This window comes from Xylaria bambusicola (assembly GCF_022495145.1).
Source record: "Xylaria bambusicola strain CBS 139988 unplaced genomic scaffold F5B22scaffold_14, whole genome shotgun sequence".
In the NCBI taxonomy this organism is placed as follows: domain Eukaryota; kingdom Fungi; phylum Ascomycota; class Sordariomycetes; order Xylariales; family Xylariaceae; genus Xylaria; species Xylaria bambusicola.
In genome coordinates, this window is record NW_025953567.1 from 536,514 (window position 1) to 553,152 (window position 16,639).

At 50.7% G+C, this 16,639-nt stretch overlaps 5 protein-coding genes across 5 annotated transcripts; 3 read left to right on the plus strand and 2 right to left on the minus strand.

Moving 5' to 3' along the window:
- Window positions 1-1,401: 1,401 nt before the first annotated feature.
- Window positions 1,402-5,384, plus strand: F5B22DRAFT_89266 (uncharacterized protein). The gene is made up of 2 exons (XM_047980671.1): window positions 1,402-1,801; window positions 1,856-5,384. Exons 1-2 carry the CDS (start codon window positions 1,543-1,545, stop codon window positions 5,146-5,148), a joined length of 3,552 nt encoding a protein of 1,183 aa, XP_047832153.1. The 5' UTR covers window positions 1,402-1,542; the 3' UTR covers window positions 5,149-5,384.
- A 235-nt stretch (window positions 5,385-5,619) lies between these two features.
- F5B22DRAFT_635534 (uncharacterized protein) lies at window positions 5,620-7,445 on the minus strand (the record flags this gene model as incomplete). Its single annotated transcript, XM_047977161.1, has 3 exons — window positions 5,620-6,479; window positions 6,590-7,223; window positions 7,389-7,445. The coding sequence occupies 3 exons, from the start codon at window positions 7,443-7,445 to the stop codon at window positions 5,620-5,622; spliced, it is 1,551 nt and encodes a 516-aa protein (XP_047832154.1).
- Window positions 7,446-8,542: 1,097 nt separating this feature from the next.
- Window positions 8,543-9,981, plus strand: F5B22DRAFT_645299 (uncharacterized protein; the record flags this gene model as incomplete). The annotated part of the gene is made up of 2 exons (XM_047978558.1): window positions 8,543-9,575; window positions 9,698-9,981. 2 exons carry the CDS (start codon window positions 8,543-8,545, stop codon window positions 9,979-9,981), a joined length of 1,317 nt encoding a protein of 438 aa, XP_047832155.1.
- A 2,033-nt stretch (window positions 9,982-12,014) lies between these two features.
- Window positions 12,015-14,371, minus strand: F5B22DRAFT_601531 (glycoside hydrolase family 47 protein). Its single transcript, XM_047974618.1, has 4 exons — window positions 13,991-14,371; window positions 13,317-13,937; window positions 12,573-13,264; window positions 12,015-12,483 (listed from the first exon to the last, which is right to left on the minus strand). The coding sequence occupies exons 1-4, from the start codon at window positions 14,250-14,252 to the stop codon at window positions 12,337-12,339; spliced, it is 1,722 nt and encodes a 573-aa protein (XP_047832156.1). The 5' UTR covers window positions 14,253-14,371; the 3' UTR covers window positions 12,015-12,336.
- F5B22DRAFT_601534 (uncharacterized protein) lies at window positions 14,372-15,905 on the plus strand. The gene is made up of 2 exons (XM_047974619.1): window positions 14,372-14,952; window positions 15,011-15,905. The coding sequence occupies exons 1-2, from the start codon at window positions 14,615-14,617 to the stop codon at window positions 15,600-15,602; spliced, it is 930 nt and encodes a 309-aa protein (XP_047832157.1). The 5' UTR covers window positions 14,372-14,614; the 3' UTR covers window positions 15,603-15,905.
- Window positions 15,906-16,639: the final 734 nt, after the last annotated feature.

Genomic DNA, 16,639 nt, shown 5'->3' on the forward strand with positions numbered 1-16,639 from the left:
TTCGAAGAGAGTCCTGGTAGGTGGACAGAGGGACTTGTCACACTCGAGCTTGAGAGACCTTGAATGAAGAGGGTGTCATGGTGTTGCATCGATAGCTGCTGTACATATGGTAGTACATACCTACAGAGAACCCGGACCTGGTGTAAGCGCCAGACACGACGAGGGGGCGGGGAGGGGCCGGCGGCGCACCAATTGAGGCCCGGATACAGGGGCGAGGGCCCCAGCTCCAGCAGCCTATAGCAGCCTATAGCACGGGGAGGCCCCTGTCGCCATGCCTAGACGATGTCCAATCGCCGGCACGGCACCCGACAGGGTTGAGGGTCCCCTTTCCCGCGAAGGCCTCTCTTCTTCGCTTCGCTCCCACGTCGTCCCGCGCCTCTTCCTACTCACACCACATTCTGACCACATGTACCTCAATTATTAACTAGGAAGTGTAAACCACCGGCCGTAAGTATGCGGCATGCCTCAGACGCTGCACTAGCTTCGCTCCTTTCGGCCACCGTAAGTGGTGGTTGGCATCTGTTTTGGCTGATCACCCTGCAGGGAGCCAACAAGAGCCGACGACTCAGAGAGCCGCTCAATCTACCAATCTATGCTGCCTGTGCGCTAGGGCGTACTATAATGCTCTCTGCTTGCATTGGTAAGGCCGTCTTTCTTTTCAAGCTGGCTGTGTGTATCGTGGTGCGCTCCTTGAATACCTGCGTCTGTGTCTCCTTGCATATCTTGTGATACACCTCCCATCCACTACAACGCAAATACTGCACATCCGCGGATCCCATTCTCTGTTGTAGTACATTACCCAGTGCAGAGCCAGTGTACACGTCCAACGTAGCATGGCCTAAACAGGCAGGCCGTCTTTAGTAGGGAGAATTCCTCTGCCCTGGTCCTGGTCCAGGTCCCAACGCTGATCGAAGAGATTCCAAACATCCCAGCCCCTCGCTGTTCCCTACGGCTACCTACGAAGCACAGCAGGTAGTGTGGTCAAAGTGTGGTGTACCACTTACTCAGTACCGTACCGTACCGGCCTCCTGTCTCGAAGCGGACTGGTTCCCTCTGCAAAGCTCACGCCGGTTTATGCAGGAGGTTTAAATGCACCAGAGATCTGCCAAGAGACTGAATTGGGCATCCCCACTACCGGACTCCAGTATCATGTTCAAGTACTTTACCTACTACATCGTAGTTGATGCTCCCTCATACGTCTCCGTCAATACTCAGTTGGCGAAACGAATCACTTGCCGTAGCACAATCGCCGCGACCTGACAACATATAGCCATTTGGTCCTCCTCTGTCACGGCTCGATTCTGAAAGTTGTCGGGACATGGGCGCGTCTGGCGATATCGTCCACCCTACCGTGCCCGAAGGGAACTGCGTAAGGCAAAAAAGACGAGCCCAGTTGTGAAACGGAGGTGCGACAGTCTCGCGAAATAGAGTCTCGCGAAATAGACAGACTACACACAAAGCTTAATACCACAACTTTCGCGTTGCTCGACCGCGACTTTTAGTTGCACAGATTTTGGGATTAAGGGTCTTTGATTAGCAAAAATGAGTACCAGTCGTGATGGTAGTTCACGACTTCGCCAGACCCTCAATCCATTGCTGACCTCGGCGCTGGGCTATCACAACAACCAATTGAACACACCCCAGTCTGCTGCGACAATTAGCTCTTCGCATACGTTCGGCGCTCCAGCGCCAGCTAGTGCGATACAGCCATATAATCCTCAAGAATGGCTTCCTTCTCCTGCCGTCGGTCCGGAGCGGACACACCAATATCCTGCGCAGTCGGCTTTTCGTGACTCCTCAGGTAACATACTGCGCATTTCCTAAATGTACAAAACAAGTATTAACCAAGTCACAGCTGCTGCCCCAGCACCACCTCCTCCATATTCCCCTCCGCGTAGTCAACGACCTGCGCCTACCAATTATGAGACGCCCCCAGCAAACACGTCCGCTGTTCGTATACCATCGAGCAACCACCGACCGTCGCCCGAGCCGGCAACAGCCCAGAATTTTCCACCACCGCCAGGGTCTGAAAGAAGAGCTTCTCGGGATAGGCGATTCGGGCTGCCCACACTGAGGCGGAGGGATAGGGATCATACAGAACCGACTCCTAGTCCAGACAACCGTTCACTGGCCTCTGTATCTCGGCCGCAACCGTTGATGATCAATATACCCCCCGCTCCGGCCCCAGTCGATAGTCTTACCCCAGTTATACCACCCAATGCTCGTAGAGCTGCCTCTGCAAGCGCAGTAGAAACGCCTGTTTCTGCTCGATCTAGGTCAGCTTCGCAATCAAGATGGGATCCGGCTATGCCACTTCCACCTCCGCCACCAGGGCCCCCTCCTTCACAATCTCGCTCCCAGAGCCTAAACAGACCAAACGCACTGAATCCTCCCATCACGTCCCCACCTACGAGGCGACCACCGCCGGGTGGAGTTACCGCTCTGGGACCTGTACCTCCAACGCCGGCTAATTGGGTCGATGAAGAGCATCAACAGCAGCGTACTACAACGCCGAACCAGCCCGAATTGACTTTACAAACCTCTAACCTGGGTAACACCCAGACACAGGGTGTCCCCGAATCGGCTACTGGTGCGAGTCCTAACAGTGGCTTAAACAGAACCGGTGCGGTTCGAGGTGAAAAGACCCTTCGAGAAAGGCGAAATGAAAGCCGAACTAGGCAGCAGACGGCCGAATCAAGCACGAATCCACAACAACTATCAGATATCGTGGTACCCCAAGGTTCAAACCTTTATCGTCGCCTTTCAGTACATCGTGGAACGCCGCGAAGTGGAGGAAAGACGGTACTTGATCTAGTTCAGTCTTCAGACGACAATGCCGATTCGCGCAATTCGACGCCTCGAGCCTCGGCAGGACTGCCTATGGAGTCAGCCACACCCCCCTTCTCTCCACATCCGCAAAAACCGTTTCCTATCGAAACGGGGCATGCTATAGCTCCAAAAGCCCTACCCACACCGCCTCCTCAGAGCCGTTCAGTCTCAAGTTCATCACACGTTCGGCCAGAAATTTACAGTTCCATCAATAGTGTCGCCTCTACTCCGTATACATCGCAGCCGTTGACGAAGCAACTTGTCGTGAGTCAAACGGCTCAGCAGTTTTGTCAAGGGACAGTTGAGCGCTTCCAAGCTTTTGCTGAAAAAGAAGCCTCTGCAAAAACGGACGCCGACCGCGTGAAGCTGTTTGCTGATTTCATTGTCAATGAATCTAGGTTGAGACGTGAGAGGTACTCATCAGCTATTGGCGCGATGGGGTCTGAGATTTTTGATCTTACTAGAGATCTGTTCCGTCCCATGAAGGACCGACGTGACTCGAATAGCTCTCAGATAAGCGATTGGACCCCTCAGATATCTGAGACCAAGTCAAACCGAAACTCTATGACATTTAATCCCCGTGACCAAAAACAACCGAGTTCTGCACCAGGGTCCGCTAGTCTTCCTATGTCGCCGAGCGGGCCTCCTCCAATCAACACAAATTGGACCTCAAATCAATATATGCCATCGCTTTCGCCAATTCTCAGCATGAGTGTGAGCGCTCGTGATGAAGCGGATTCTCGGGGTAGACCTGCGAGTCGTTGGTGGGAGTCAGATTCCACAGGTGAAGGCAACAGGATGGAAAGATCAAAACGTGAATCAAAATATATGGGCGTTCCTAAAGAGGCACGAGAGGCATTGCAGTGGCAAGATACATCTGGGAGTGTCTCTGGACCATCAGCCTCTAGCGAGGGATATCTTGCCGACGAATACCCTCCCGAGAAAGTTGGTTGGCATGAATCGGAGCATTCGAAAGCACCGCATCCTTTTCGCCAGTCTCTGTTATCACTTGCATCATCAGCGCCCAATACGCCATCTCCGTCTCATCTCGACGTATCCCGACTAGTCACATTGCCTCCACCTTATCCTCGTCACCACCCAGCGGTGAACAACAATCACCCAGAACTAACCGCGATCCGAACTATGGTACGAACAGTTAGTGACCTAAGTGAAGTTGAGGCAACTAAACAAAGCTTTGCGCTCGACAGCCAGAAGGTACGCGACCAAGCCACAGAAGCTGCCGCGGCAAGACGACAGGCGCTACGTGTGAATTTGCAGCAAGAGGTTAGTTCCGGGAACATGTCGTATGCTGAAGCTGCAGCGATTGAGGCCGACTCGGAGGAATCAGAGAAGGCGCAGTCAAAAGACCTGGAGAGGAAAGAGTTCGAGAAGTTCCAAAATGCAGTTGTTATGCCACTAAATGATCTTCTTACTGGGCGTATCGCGAAAGCTACCACACTCTTCGATGAGCTTCGTTCACGGCTCTTCGTTGAGACGCAAGCTCCAGACCCTAATATGCCTCAGGAAGAAGGCGACGAACAACCCGAGCTTCTTGAAAAACTTACCCTTCTCAAGTGGATCTTTGAGGCGCGTGAGACTCTACACCGCGAGATATATGAACTACTTAGCGACCGTAACAATCGTTACCGAGAGATGGTGATTATGCCGTATCGGCTGTCGGGCAATGACGAGAAGCTACGCAATGCTGAAGCTTTCTTCGCCGAGGATGCGGCTAAGCGACAGGCCGCATATACAAACGAGGTTCTGCAGCGGACCCAGGAGTTTCGGGATGTTGTGGAGGAGAATGTGACCCGCGGTGTTGATATGCAATTGAATGCATTTTGGGATATTGCGCCTCCACTAAAGCGCCTGCTTGACAAGATCCCGGCCATTATTGACCCCCATTTCCGCATCCAGATTCCACCCGCCGAATATGAGGAGAGCCCTTCGTATCATCGGCATCCTCTACAGTATCTGTATAGCTTGCTGCTGCACGCGGAAAAGAGCACATATCAATTTATTGAGTCCCAGACGAACCTGCTTTGTCTCTTGCACGAGGTCAAGGAGGCGGTTGTTACTGCACATGGAAAAGTCAATGAGGCTGAGAATCATGATGCTCGTGCAATTGATGAAGAGCGAAGAGGTGAGCGCGAGCGGCTGACAGAGGATTTGAAAGAGAAAGTTCGCGTCGTTCAAGATCAATGGGAGGGCGCGCTTGGCGACAGCATGCGAGGTGTCAAAGAGAGAGTTGGGGAATGGCTTCTCTCGACTGGCGGCTGGGACGAGAGTCTAGAGGATGGCGGCGTGGGCGGTGCTTAGACTTTGCATATTTACGTGAAAGACAAAGAGCGATGCAATGCTTTCTCAGCATTTAGCAAGCGACATTTTGTGTGATACCCCCCAAATTTTTCGCATTTACAATATTTGTATCACTTTGCACATTGGAAGAATTTCTTGTATATTTTGACACGGGTGGATAACCTGCTTTGGAAAGCTGATAATATTTCTGCTAGAGCTACAGCATTGAGCTGGCAGTAGGGATGCTCACACGAGATGACGGATTATGAGAATGATAAGAGATGAAGGGTTTAGTCACCCAAGCCGATATATGGCCAATGGCACTGTCGTGTCTACTGGTTGAGATAGTCAAATGTATATCTGTGTCAAGCTCCATATCCTGAACGCCACGCACGTAACCAGTATTGTACAATATCCAAGACCACTGATGAAAACGGCACTTTTCTACCCTAAATTATGCCTGTTCCCACATAAGTATTGATGCAACACGTCTCACAGACTCCCCCCTCTCGACGCAAACCACCCTTTCGCCTCCTCCATTCCCATGCCCGAAGTCATAATCATACGTCCCAACTTATCGATATCATCCACCTGCGCCGTATCGATTCGCTTCCATATATTAAACGGCTTCACGACGAGATGCTTTTTATTCCGCCACGCAACGGCGAAATCGACCGCATCTCGCGCGTGCCACAAGTGCGCGGACAGCGTGAAGCTCTGGCAGAGCAACAAACTAGGGTCGCACCTCTTAGATGAGCTCTGCTGCTGCTGTTGCTGTTGTTGCTGTTCTTGCAGCGCGAGCCGGATCACTGCTAATGCGGACGCGTCGGACGGCGCTGCATCCGAGGGCCCGAAACACTCTGCTTCTTCGGCTGTCAATGAGGCGTCGTCGAAGGGGCGCGGAATGAAGCTGGAGAAATCAGCTTGCAAGAGGCTCTGCATCTGCGAGAGCAAGAAGGCGATCAGGAGGGTCCGGCGGAGCGATTCCTGGAACACCCAGTCCGCGTAGAGCGCGCGGGCCGCGGTCAGCGGGTACAGAGGGATGGATCTGGAGGACGGGCTGTCTGCGTCCGAGTCCGGCGACTCGTAGTCCGCGTGCTCGAGGAGCGCGATCGCTGAGTCTACGAGTACTGAGACCGTCTCTTGCGATAGAGCGCGCGACGGACACGATTCGTCGAAGAAGAGCATGATTTGGTAGAGGATGATCGCGTGCGTGCGCGCCAGCTGCTCTGGTATGCTTGGTGGGACTGGCGCCGCGAGCAGGCGGCGGTACCGCAGCTCGACGATGCGCTGGATCATAGGCCCGTTGATGGAATTCTTTGCGCGGTACAGACCGCTGGCTGCGACGGCGTCTGTGTTGGCTCGTTAGCGCTGGTGTATACGCATCTATGAGAGGTATTTGATCTACGATTGCTAGGGCTAATCACTGTAGAAATTGAAAAAAGGTGAGGGGATTGTATACCTTCTAAACATAGGGGCATGGAGTCTTGATAGAGAGCCGGGTGACTCCACGGGGTCCCGCCCGTAAGAACCATCTCTTCCGGCGCGCTCTTGTACACATCGATGGTGTACCGCAGGCGTTTGTCCGTCAGTTCCGATGCCGCGCGCAGGAGATCTATCCTGGAAAAATTCGGAACGGTAGACTTAGGCCGCTGGATCAGGGGCATCGGGTCCTCTAGCCCTAGCTCTACTGTCGGCGCTGGCGTCGGCATCATAGGATTTAGATTATGCGTATCCGCTACATCATCGAGGAATTCCAGCCCATGGAACGCCGGCTCATCGAATGAGATGTTCGGGAATGGCGCACACGAGGCGTTAATAGTGTATGCTGGAGATAGATCTATGTTGAAGTCGAAGCTCGACTCCCACGATGTAGACGTCTCTGTCAAAGCGACGTCTTTCATGATGAGCTCATCTTGCGCCTGCGCAGTTGGGCTCGTCTCCGACTGTGACGGAGACGAAGATGTGTCGCCACGCCGTTTGGGATGGGTCCCTGCGGGCGCGGGATAGGAGCAGTCGATCCTCCTCTGCGTGCAGCGCAGACAGGAGGGCTGGTGCAGGTCGCACCGCCGTTTTGCTTTGATGCATGCTGCGCACTAGGAAGCGGTTATGTCAGTATAATAAAAGATCATAGGTAAGGTATGTAGACTCTGCTGATATTTCACTTGAACGTTCTTGTTATTATCTCGATTCCATATTGAATTGAAGTGGATAAAGTACCACGCACCAACCAGTCATAGTAAAAAGGGCTCTCGACTTACCGATTTCCGCCGAGGTGGCGGATTGTTACGCTCTATGGATGACAGAGACGGCGGCATATTCGATATATCTTGCCATCGGCGTTGAGGTTCGATACTAGTCTGTCGTAGGTACGTTGTTGAGAACTTGAGGACTAATCCTCGCGGCTCATGTTGCAAGTCCCTTGTCGCAAGCGAGCCCCGGGGTTCCGCCCATTGAGGTTTGTTCGATGAGGTAAGCACTAATAAGACCGCTAAGGGCTGCTGTTAGATCCGATTCTTAGGCGGAACTCCGCCCAGTTGGCCGCCCCTAGTCCAGGTAAACTACGCTCAGACTACGCTGTATATACCTGGCATCCTCAAATATACTTGGTAGACAACTTCGTGTACGTTCTGATGCCTGTTGCCAAGTATATAGACTATTGATTTAACAAGACAGACTTTAACTTAATAATCGATCTGGGTTGTGAACCTCTTGCTCCCGGGCTTTCATAAGGAAATGGAGTTAGCCAATCGGCGATTACATCTGTTTCTGGCTTCTTTACTCTGCCTGTGGCCTATAATTTGTCGGATATATATAAACGGAGCCATCTCCTGCCGCTAACAGTCTATGGCGAGCTTGTTGTATTATCTGTGTGCGTATCTTTCACTGAGCCATTCACGACATCTCTCTGCACTTGACTTTGACTATTGTGTATGTCTAGAAGAGTTGATGCTAATATTGGGTTGCAGACGAATCCTCTTACAACAAATAGACACGAATATAAGATGGACTACGAGGTTTTATGATTGTATTTGGACAACAATACGACGTTGAACACAGGCCGGTTCCACGTATAACGGTCATTTTAGCCTCTTTCGGTGCGGAATAGGCAAAATCTCGATTGCTCAATCGAGATGACTTATTCTACCTTGATGAAAGCGTCCTACACCACGGACAGCCAAGTGTTTGCCAAGACGCCCAACTCCATCGACCCTGTCAACGTTTTTATGATATTAAGGGCCGTTAAGCCTCGTCGGATGATATGAGCCCGCTTTGTTACCATGTCTAAGCTTCATAGGGGCGGCGGGGACGGCGGTGGGAAGACTTATCCCGCCGTTACGTTATATAGTCCCAGGTTCGTGAGCTGTGCCGCTGGACTAAACAAAGGCCCAGTAGTCAGGAGTAACCCATCAATATGGCGTCTAAGAGCATCTCGTCAGCGGCTATCATTCTTCTTCACGCGGCTTGCGGTGCGGCGGTGCCCTTGAATCAGGCTGCGACCGGCACGGTTGCTGCTGCGGCTCCGCCTGCTACTTTCACTCCGAACCCCAACGTTGGACCGGGAAGAGGGAACAATTATTACACGGACTCGGCGCACTTCCGTCTATATGGCGCGAGTGGTACGCAGGCGAGTGCGTCACTCAATATGCTCGAGGCTGCTTACGACTGCTACATAAACACAATGGGCTGGCGCTCGTCGGGTCTCTCGTACAACTCGGCCAATGACGATGGACCATTCTACAAGGTGAATGTCTACTCTGTCGGGAGCTTGGGCGGCTCCGCAGGCGTCATGCATAACGACGCTGCGTCTGGCCTGGCTTGGCTCGAGGTACTACCAGACTATCTCGCGAATCCATGGATTACCGTACATGAATGGGGCCATGGAATTACATATGCGGAGCGCTACTGGGTAGACCAAGGACGCACAGGAGCCTGGTGGGAGACGATCGCGAACTGGGTCGCCGATACATACAAGACATCAACGTTCTGCGCAAGCGCGCGATCCGCACACGGACAGTCCGCGACGGCCACCGAGATCAATCTTCGCAAGATCATCGGTGACTCGTACCAGGTGCTTGTCGATGGCTCCGTCAACACGGGCAACTACTACGAAGCGTGGCCTTTCCTGTCATACATCACGGCGAACCCTGACGGGTATGCTGGGCTAGGAAAGACTGCTGTTCGCGACATGATCCGGAAATACAATCGCGGGAGCAACGAGACTCCGCTGCACTCACTCGACCGCATCGCTACGAGCACGACGGCCCAAGCTATAGTCGCACGCTACTGGGCGCGCATGGCGTACGTCGATATTGGACACCCTACTGCTCAACAGGTCTTCCTTCAGCAGCGCAACAGTCTTAACTACGCCAATCTTGACGCTCAGGGTACCACAGGTACTTACAAGGTCAAGAGGGCCAGACAACCGCGATACATGGGCGCTAACAGTAAGTAGTTATCTTATTATGATTTTCAGCTCTGTATGAGAGAGTAATGATGATCGAAAATATGTTGAAGTGGGATACGGCAATGAGTTTATAATGAGTTTTAATTACTAACTGTGATCTAGTTATCCCGCTGAAGATATCCGGCGCCGTCACCGTAACAGCGAAGGTTACGGCCAACAAGGCCTTCACAGCCACTCTGGCTGTCCGCAACACAAGCTCAGGTGCGACACGGTACGTCGATCTAGCAAACGGTACTGGCTCGACCGCCGTGAGCGCAAATGAGGAGGCTAGTCTCGTTATCGTCAACACGCCGTCGTCACTCATTCTGTTTGACCCGTTCAGTCTCACCAGCGACGTGCAGGCGGGATTGGACTATACTGTAACACTCACGGGAGCTACAGCTTGAGTGTAGACCAAGTTTGATTCTTGTGCTGGGAAGCTTGGAGTTGTATGGTCTAATTGCTGATGAATTCAATTGCACATTACAAGTGTAAGGCCAATGTTGCCTAGTGTTCCAGGGAACTGAAATATGATGATATAATGAATACCAAATAGACCTACTCGGGGACACTGGGGATGTAGTTCGTGTCCCGTCATCAGCCGCCCCCATCAGCTTCATCTAAATCCCGCGAGATGACAGAAGCACGATCAGCCAATAATAAAAAACGTGCTGAAAGTTAGGCATCACATATCAAGCACTAGTACTAACTTATACCGAAAGCATACGCGAATCATTATATTCTTGTTAATTCTTTCCTCATAGCAGCTTGATACCATATCGTTAGATCCATGTAGTGGGTAATCAGCTGCTACACGCGTACAACTGAGCATACAACTCACCTTGTGCTCCGGCCGTAGTACTTGCCAATGCAAACTTTTGAAAGAGACAGCAGGGTGGGAAGCGGCAGATACTCAACTCACATGAACCTAGATAGACGCATGAGACATAGCTTGTCTTATTAACTCTGCGACTACTATTCCCTGCTATTGTTATATACGTCACATAGTCCACACTTTATCACAGCACGGTTGTATCGTAAACAAGTCACGCTCAAGTATATGACCATCACAGTCGATGACATTTGTAGGTAGCAGTGAACAGATAATGAGATTTCCTGTAGAGGCTGCTAACTAGCCCGCAGCCATCTCGGATAGCTAATCGTCGGCGGGCTACGGGTGAGTCGGGGAAGAGGGGTATCGTGATGCTATGCTCATTGCGTGTCCTTGTCGCTTTGAATGTCGAGCATATTCTCAATTCATATCCGTCATCCCTCATTGATATTCATAGCTCATAACCTGGTTTGTTGCTCCGGAACCTAAGCCATGCCTTAATCCAATTCCGTCGTCCCCTGTCAATGCTCATAACTATCGGTGTGGATGTAATGCTCATAACTGTCGATGCGGTGTGCTCATAACTATTGAGGTGGTGTGTGTGTTGCTCATAACTTGTTTCTTGCGATGGCTGCCTTGGAGGGCATGTGTTCGTTTCATCCGACACCGGTGGCCTCTATCATCCGCTTTGTGCCGCTTCGGGACTCCGCGAATGCCATTCGTGCCCCGGACGCTAGGGGTCACAAACGCATATTGAGACCCTGGAGGCTAGCGCCAGAGCCGAATGCCTGGATAAGTCGAGTTAGCAAATAAGATGTTTTTGACACGATGATTTATATTTGAAAATTCGAGCTTACCTTCCCCTGGGCAAGTCCAACCGAGACGGAGACCACGGTGGCCATGACAACAGCGATGGTCGAGCAGAAAGCGTCCATTTTGCTGGGCTGTTGTGGATTTGGGGGGGAAGGAATTGGGTTGGAAAGTTTTGAAAAGTTGTAATGATCGTATCAAGGCTCAGCCTCTGACCTTTCCAACATTCCCAGGGTATGGGATCCCTAGGGGTCTTTATACGCGAACGTCGGTGAGTAAACAGTTCATCGTCATCCGAGTCCTCTATTTACATGGTACGGTGACGACCCGCTGCTGGCCTATCCCATACAGTCCGCTACACGTATCGATCGCGTCTTCACCGCACATAACCAACCTCCTACTTCTGCCCCTACCTACTGCACCATCAATAGCTGAGAGCGGTGAGTTACGTAGGTAGCTGCGAGATATCTCTTCAGAACCACCTATGAAACGCCTGCATTTCTGCGGTCCCATGCAGGCTGTCATACCCATGGTGACTTGTCCCTCTAGTTCTGCTGGCATGCTCCTATTGGCAAAGTAGATGGGCTAAACCCCCGCTTGGTAAGATCTCAATCTCGCTGGTCTACCGGATTGGGCAGTACTAGCGCCAGCGATTTGTTGGCCGTCAGTGGGCCTATTACTGATTTGTATGAGTGCCCAATTGTTTCGAGTTAGTGGATTTCTCATGAACAAGCTGTTGGCTCCTTGTTTTCCAGCATAACAAGGGGGGTGATTTCTTGTTGAGTATCTTTCGAGCCCCTTTTAGGTGGTTGGGCAACTGGAACGATTTCATTTGGAAGCGCTGTTAAAAATAAACTAATCTCCAGAGCATTTCGCCTGTTGGCCAAGCCCCTCCATCTATTTCTAGAAGCCTAATAAGCAACTGCTTTTTGATACATGATACTTCTTAATGCACTGGGCTACGGTCAAGGCAGCGAACAATATGTCATAAATTATAAGGTTGCATTAAATCATCATATACGCGCTTGTATTTTGCGAATGTGCTCTGATCAACAGACCCTAGAAAAATCAAGAATCCGCCGCCTGAGCTCTTACAGTACTCAACTTTATGCCTCCCTCCTCACCTCTCAGCTCTACTCCATCCAGTCTGCCATTTGACCTTACTGATGACAGGCAAGATATGCGCTTCCGTATTGAAAACAACTTCGGTAAGAGGAATGAAGTCAGTAGGGCTGAAAAGGAGATACAGATACTTGAGAGTCTCTGCCTATGAGCCGATTCAACGTCAGTCTTCATCTCTTATCGTCCGGAGCGGACGGTGAGGTGGGTATGCTCGGAGATGTTATCATGACCTACCAACCAAAAGCTCTCCATATTGTCCCTTAGCGGCGGTGGAATAGCATTCACGTCGTTTACGGAGGTGTAGCCTTGCCTTTGGCCGACTTTAGTGTACTTTTCAAACGCGTTGAATATCTTCCACCCCCATTCGCGATATACCGGGTCTTCGGTGATGCGCCACATCATGAATAAACTCTCGACGGTCTCCGGTCGTTGCAGGTTATGCGCATCTAGCGGCTTGACAATATAATCCTTCTTCCATGCTGCTAGCGAGTCTTTTGTTGCGGCCAGAGGTCGATCACCTGGTGCTGGGCGGAGGTCTTCCTCGTTCGCATGGAACCACGCAATCTCGGGAGCAAGTCCAGTCTTTGTCACTGCGTACATTCCCCAGCATGTTTTCATTAGATCGCGCGCGAGCTGCATCTGTCTCTCTTTCTTGTCGTCCCAGCTTGGCCAGGTACGTGCCTTAGAAAGCGGATGCCCCCGAGTGGCACCGAGCGCGATGAGCCCAGGCAGGAAGCAGACGAGATGGTCCATCTTAGGTGATAACGGACCGCCGATCCCTTGTGGGAGCTCGGCGACGAATTTGAGACCTGAGTGCTTGGTGGTAGTGATGAGGTGTTTTTGGATTCCCTCCAACGCCTCTTCCCACATTTCGAGGTATACTGGCTCCTGCCCAGATGTCTGCAGGTATTGTTTGACGAGGTATTCTTCGTCGCGTTAGCAATGTCCTGCAATATTGGAATGCATGCGAACTCGAACCATAATATGAATCACCACGGCTTCCAAGTCGAATTTCCCGCGACGTAAATCTTCCTGTCTCTGGATGGACGAATATTGGGACCAACCCGTTTTGGGCGCCATTATCATCAAGCACTTTCATTACTCTCTCGGCCTTTCGCCAGTATGTATCATTACCTGTTAGGTGAGACAGATACTTCATTTCAAGTTGCAATGTGCCGGCCTCCGCCGTTGATGATGATCCCCCATCTGCATGAGATGGTATACCTCGTGATTTCGAAAGGAGCACACTGGCATAAGGGATACCTGAGCGTGACTCGTAGGCGGGGAGCAATCTGTCGGCAAGTTCCACTGCTTTCGCTAGATATACAGAATCTCTGCGGGATGCAGCGTGTGGCAGCTTCGTGCTCAAGTAATGCGCAGAAAGTAATCCACCAAGCATACGGATGGTCGTTTCGAATGTGTTTATGTCTTGGTCTTGGTTGTAGGTTAGACTGCGTTGCAACCATTTCCGAGGCTCGGCTAAACGATCAGTGAGATTCATTATCATCATCGTATCGAGGCTGTCGACGATAATCCATCCTAGTCCGTCAGGACTCATCTGAGAACCTGCTCCTGATACCGGATGATACCTGTCATTACCTGGTTTGAAGCATAGTCAGTACCATCCCTCTAAGTTTCAGTCGTCGACAAACCCCAGGCATTAGCTAGATATGCATCCCAGCTGGTGATGAAGGCATCCTTCACTTTTTCTCGTCTAGCAGTCCAATCCACATAGTCACCAACATGATGGTAAAAGCCAATAGGATTGTCTCTCGTCCAATTTAACAAGACTAATACAACAGACAGAGCTAGAACCAATACAGTTCGAAGCCGAAGCAGAGATTTTAAATATGAAGAGGAACGAGGGTATGGCGAGTTATGGTCAACAGTTGCTTTCTCTCTCCGAGGAGCCATCTTATCGCTTCTAATAGCTGTAGAGATTTTCAGACCATCCAGTTTGAAGAATTGGAAAAGTAGGTGGTCATGCGAGAGACAAGATGAGACAAGATGAGACAAGGTAGTGCGAAAGGCTGTGTTGGTTAAAGCGGTTATAAGATTGATATTACGCACCCCCTGCCGGCATGACATGCAACATACCAACAGCCAAACCAACAAGCACGGCTTCCTGCAGACTAAAGGGGGACGAGGTGCATACGCGTCTCTTGTATAAGATACCAGCTGGTGCCTTGTATGGGCCCCGGTGAAATTTTCGGGGCGATCGTTTGCTATACATTCCATAGCCGAGTAGAATTCCCCAAGAGCTGAGACCAAACGAAATGGCGACATTATATCCAGCAATAAACAGTAGTGGAACAATAACTTCCTTTCTTCCTCTTACGACAATATTCACGCCCTCGATAGAATGTAGCCGATACTTTCGACTTAATGGACCTAGCCTTGTGGCATTCGACCCCGGGTACGGATTGGACATAAACTCCAGTGTTCGATGTGCACCTTCTGCTGTGACAACCTGGTGGGAGCAAGGCCGACTAGGAGACAATAACGAAGACCACACTGCTCTCAGTCTAGGACCTTTCACATGCCCTTACCAATGGTCGACAGTCGTGAGCTCGGTGGAAAACCAGTCAAGTACGCATGCCATGTGCTGTCCCTCGTATGTCGAACCCCTAGTCTTTCTTTTATGTCCTGCCACTGAAAATTTGTATCTGAAGAGGCTACTACCTGGCAAATGGTATTTCAGGGTTTGTAGTTGGGGACTGTCTGTCAGATGTATCATCAGGCATGACTTTGACATACGCCTCGACATCGACGTCGATTTCTGATGTCTGGTACACGGAGACGACCACCCTAGCGCGAAGCTCTGTTGTCGGTGCCATCGCAATCGTGGGCTGGAATATCAATCTGGCGACGCCAACAGAACCAGGGACTACATCAAAGCTTACGACAGAACCTTCGAAACTTATATCAACGAGAGAATCCATTGCCGTCTCTTCCTCTTCGCTAGCCCCCTCGATATCCAGCCCATCACCATCCTCGAACAACTCGTCCCGAATCAGCCAAGGCGCCGCGGCAGGTATTGGGGTAGGAGTCGGTGTAGGCGTGATCGGAATAGCTTCGCTACTTGTGACCCTATATGTAATGAAGAAGCGGAAAAAGAGGAATGTAGTGATGCCGCCACAGAGTCATCAGGGCTATGGATCAATGGCTGTACAACAGCCACTTCATGAACTTTATGTGGCGCCCATTAAACATGAGCTAGACAACCAGCCAGCTAAACCACATGAACTACCGGGAGAGTTGTGACATCCCGCTCAAGGTGGATCCCAGAGCCGCCCGTCTCTGGCTGAGCTGCAGGAGTAGTTGGACTCGAATATTCGGAATAACGTTTAGATAAAGTGCAGTCAATCCTATCTCGTTTCTTCAGTTGTCAAGCCGATTAGTGCATTTAATCAACTAGAGCACTAGACCTCGTCGTAGTAACTTGGAGGGAAATTAATAAAGTTAATGAGACAGCGCCGCTCGTTCAACTCATGTCTAGCAATAGCACGCAGTAATTTCTCGTCAGCGCGTACATCCTGGGCACTAAAGTAGATGGCGATAATCAAAGGCATAAAGTACACAGTGAGTCTGCAAGGAAACAAAACAGAGGCTTGTTAATTCTAATGTTCGACCACTTGTTGGACAGTGCTGCTGTTGGATGATTGGGATGACGCTAGCAGTTACGTGACGACTACTGGCACCCTACTTCCACTTCGGCCAGCACTCAACTTAGGGTAACCTTCTAGATAAAAACAACTTCACTCAATCAGATAGTCAATTCAGGTCTCTGCGTATTGCATACAGAATCCAACACTCTGCTTCATTGCAACGTGTTAGGCTGTCTTGGGTGCCACCACAAGTGCATAGATTGAGGTGGTTGGCATCCTGGGATACTTATCGTGCTGCAGCGATAATATCTGCATTGGTCATGCAAGAGTGAGTGATGATTATCGTTGAGAGTTCCGATCGGAATCGGATACGGCAAAACGCATGATATCATTGGATTCCGCTCCCGACAATTCATTGAAGGTCAGCAAGTTGTACGACATGGGGTGTTGAGTTCTGACAGTGACGCATTTGGAAATGCAAATTATTCATTGACTGCATCTTGTGATATGTTGCAGTGAGTAGGTCGCTGGTCTTTACACCGATGTTTTTCCAAGTGCATATTATCGTATATGACTTTAAACCTACCTATAGAGTTGCGTCACGGCAACTTTGACTTTTGATCGTTGCAGACTATAAGAGTTGACATTAGCTTACCTTCGCTTGACATAAAGGCTCTCTACAGATAATTATAA

Bases quoted from the DNA above. Each gene is read 5' to 3' on its own strand.
- F5B22DRAFT_601534 (XM_047974619.1), top strand. From the start codon at position 14,615: ATGGCGACATTATATCCAGCAATAAACAGTAGTGGAACAATAACTTCC. The intron at 14,953-15,010 runs GTATGTCGAACC...TTGTATCTGAAG, and splicing joins CATGCCATGTGCTGTCCCTC to AGGCTACTACCTGGCAAATG.
- F5B22DRAFT_601531 (XM_047974618.1), bottom strand. From the start codon at position 14,252: ATGGCTCCTCGGAGAGAGAAAGCAACTGTTGACCATAACTCGCCATAC. The intron at 13,938-13,990 runs GTTTGTCGACGA...GCTTCAAACCAG, and splicing joins ATATCTAGCTAATGCCTGGG to GTAATGACAGGTATCATCCG. The intron at 12,484-12,572 runs GTAGGTCATGAT...ATCGGCTCATAG, and splicing joins ATATGGAGAGCTTTTGGTTG to GCAGAGACTCTCAAGTATCT.
- F5B22DRAFT_89266 (XM_047980671.1), top strand. From the start codon at position 1,543: ATGAGTACCAGTCGTGATGGTAGTTCACGACTTCGCCAGACCCTCAAT. The intron at 1,802-1,855 runs GTAACATACTGC...ACCAAGTCACAG, and splicing joins GGCTTTTCGTGACTCCTCAG to CTGCTGCCCCAGCACCACCT.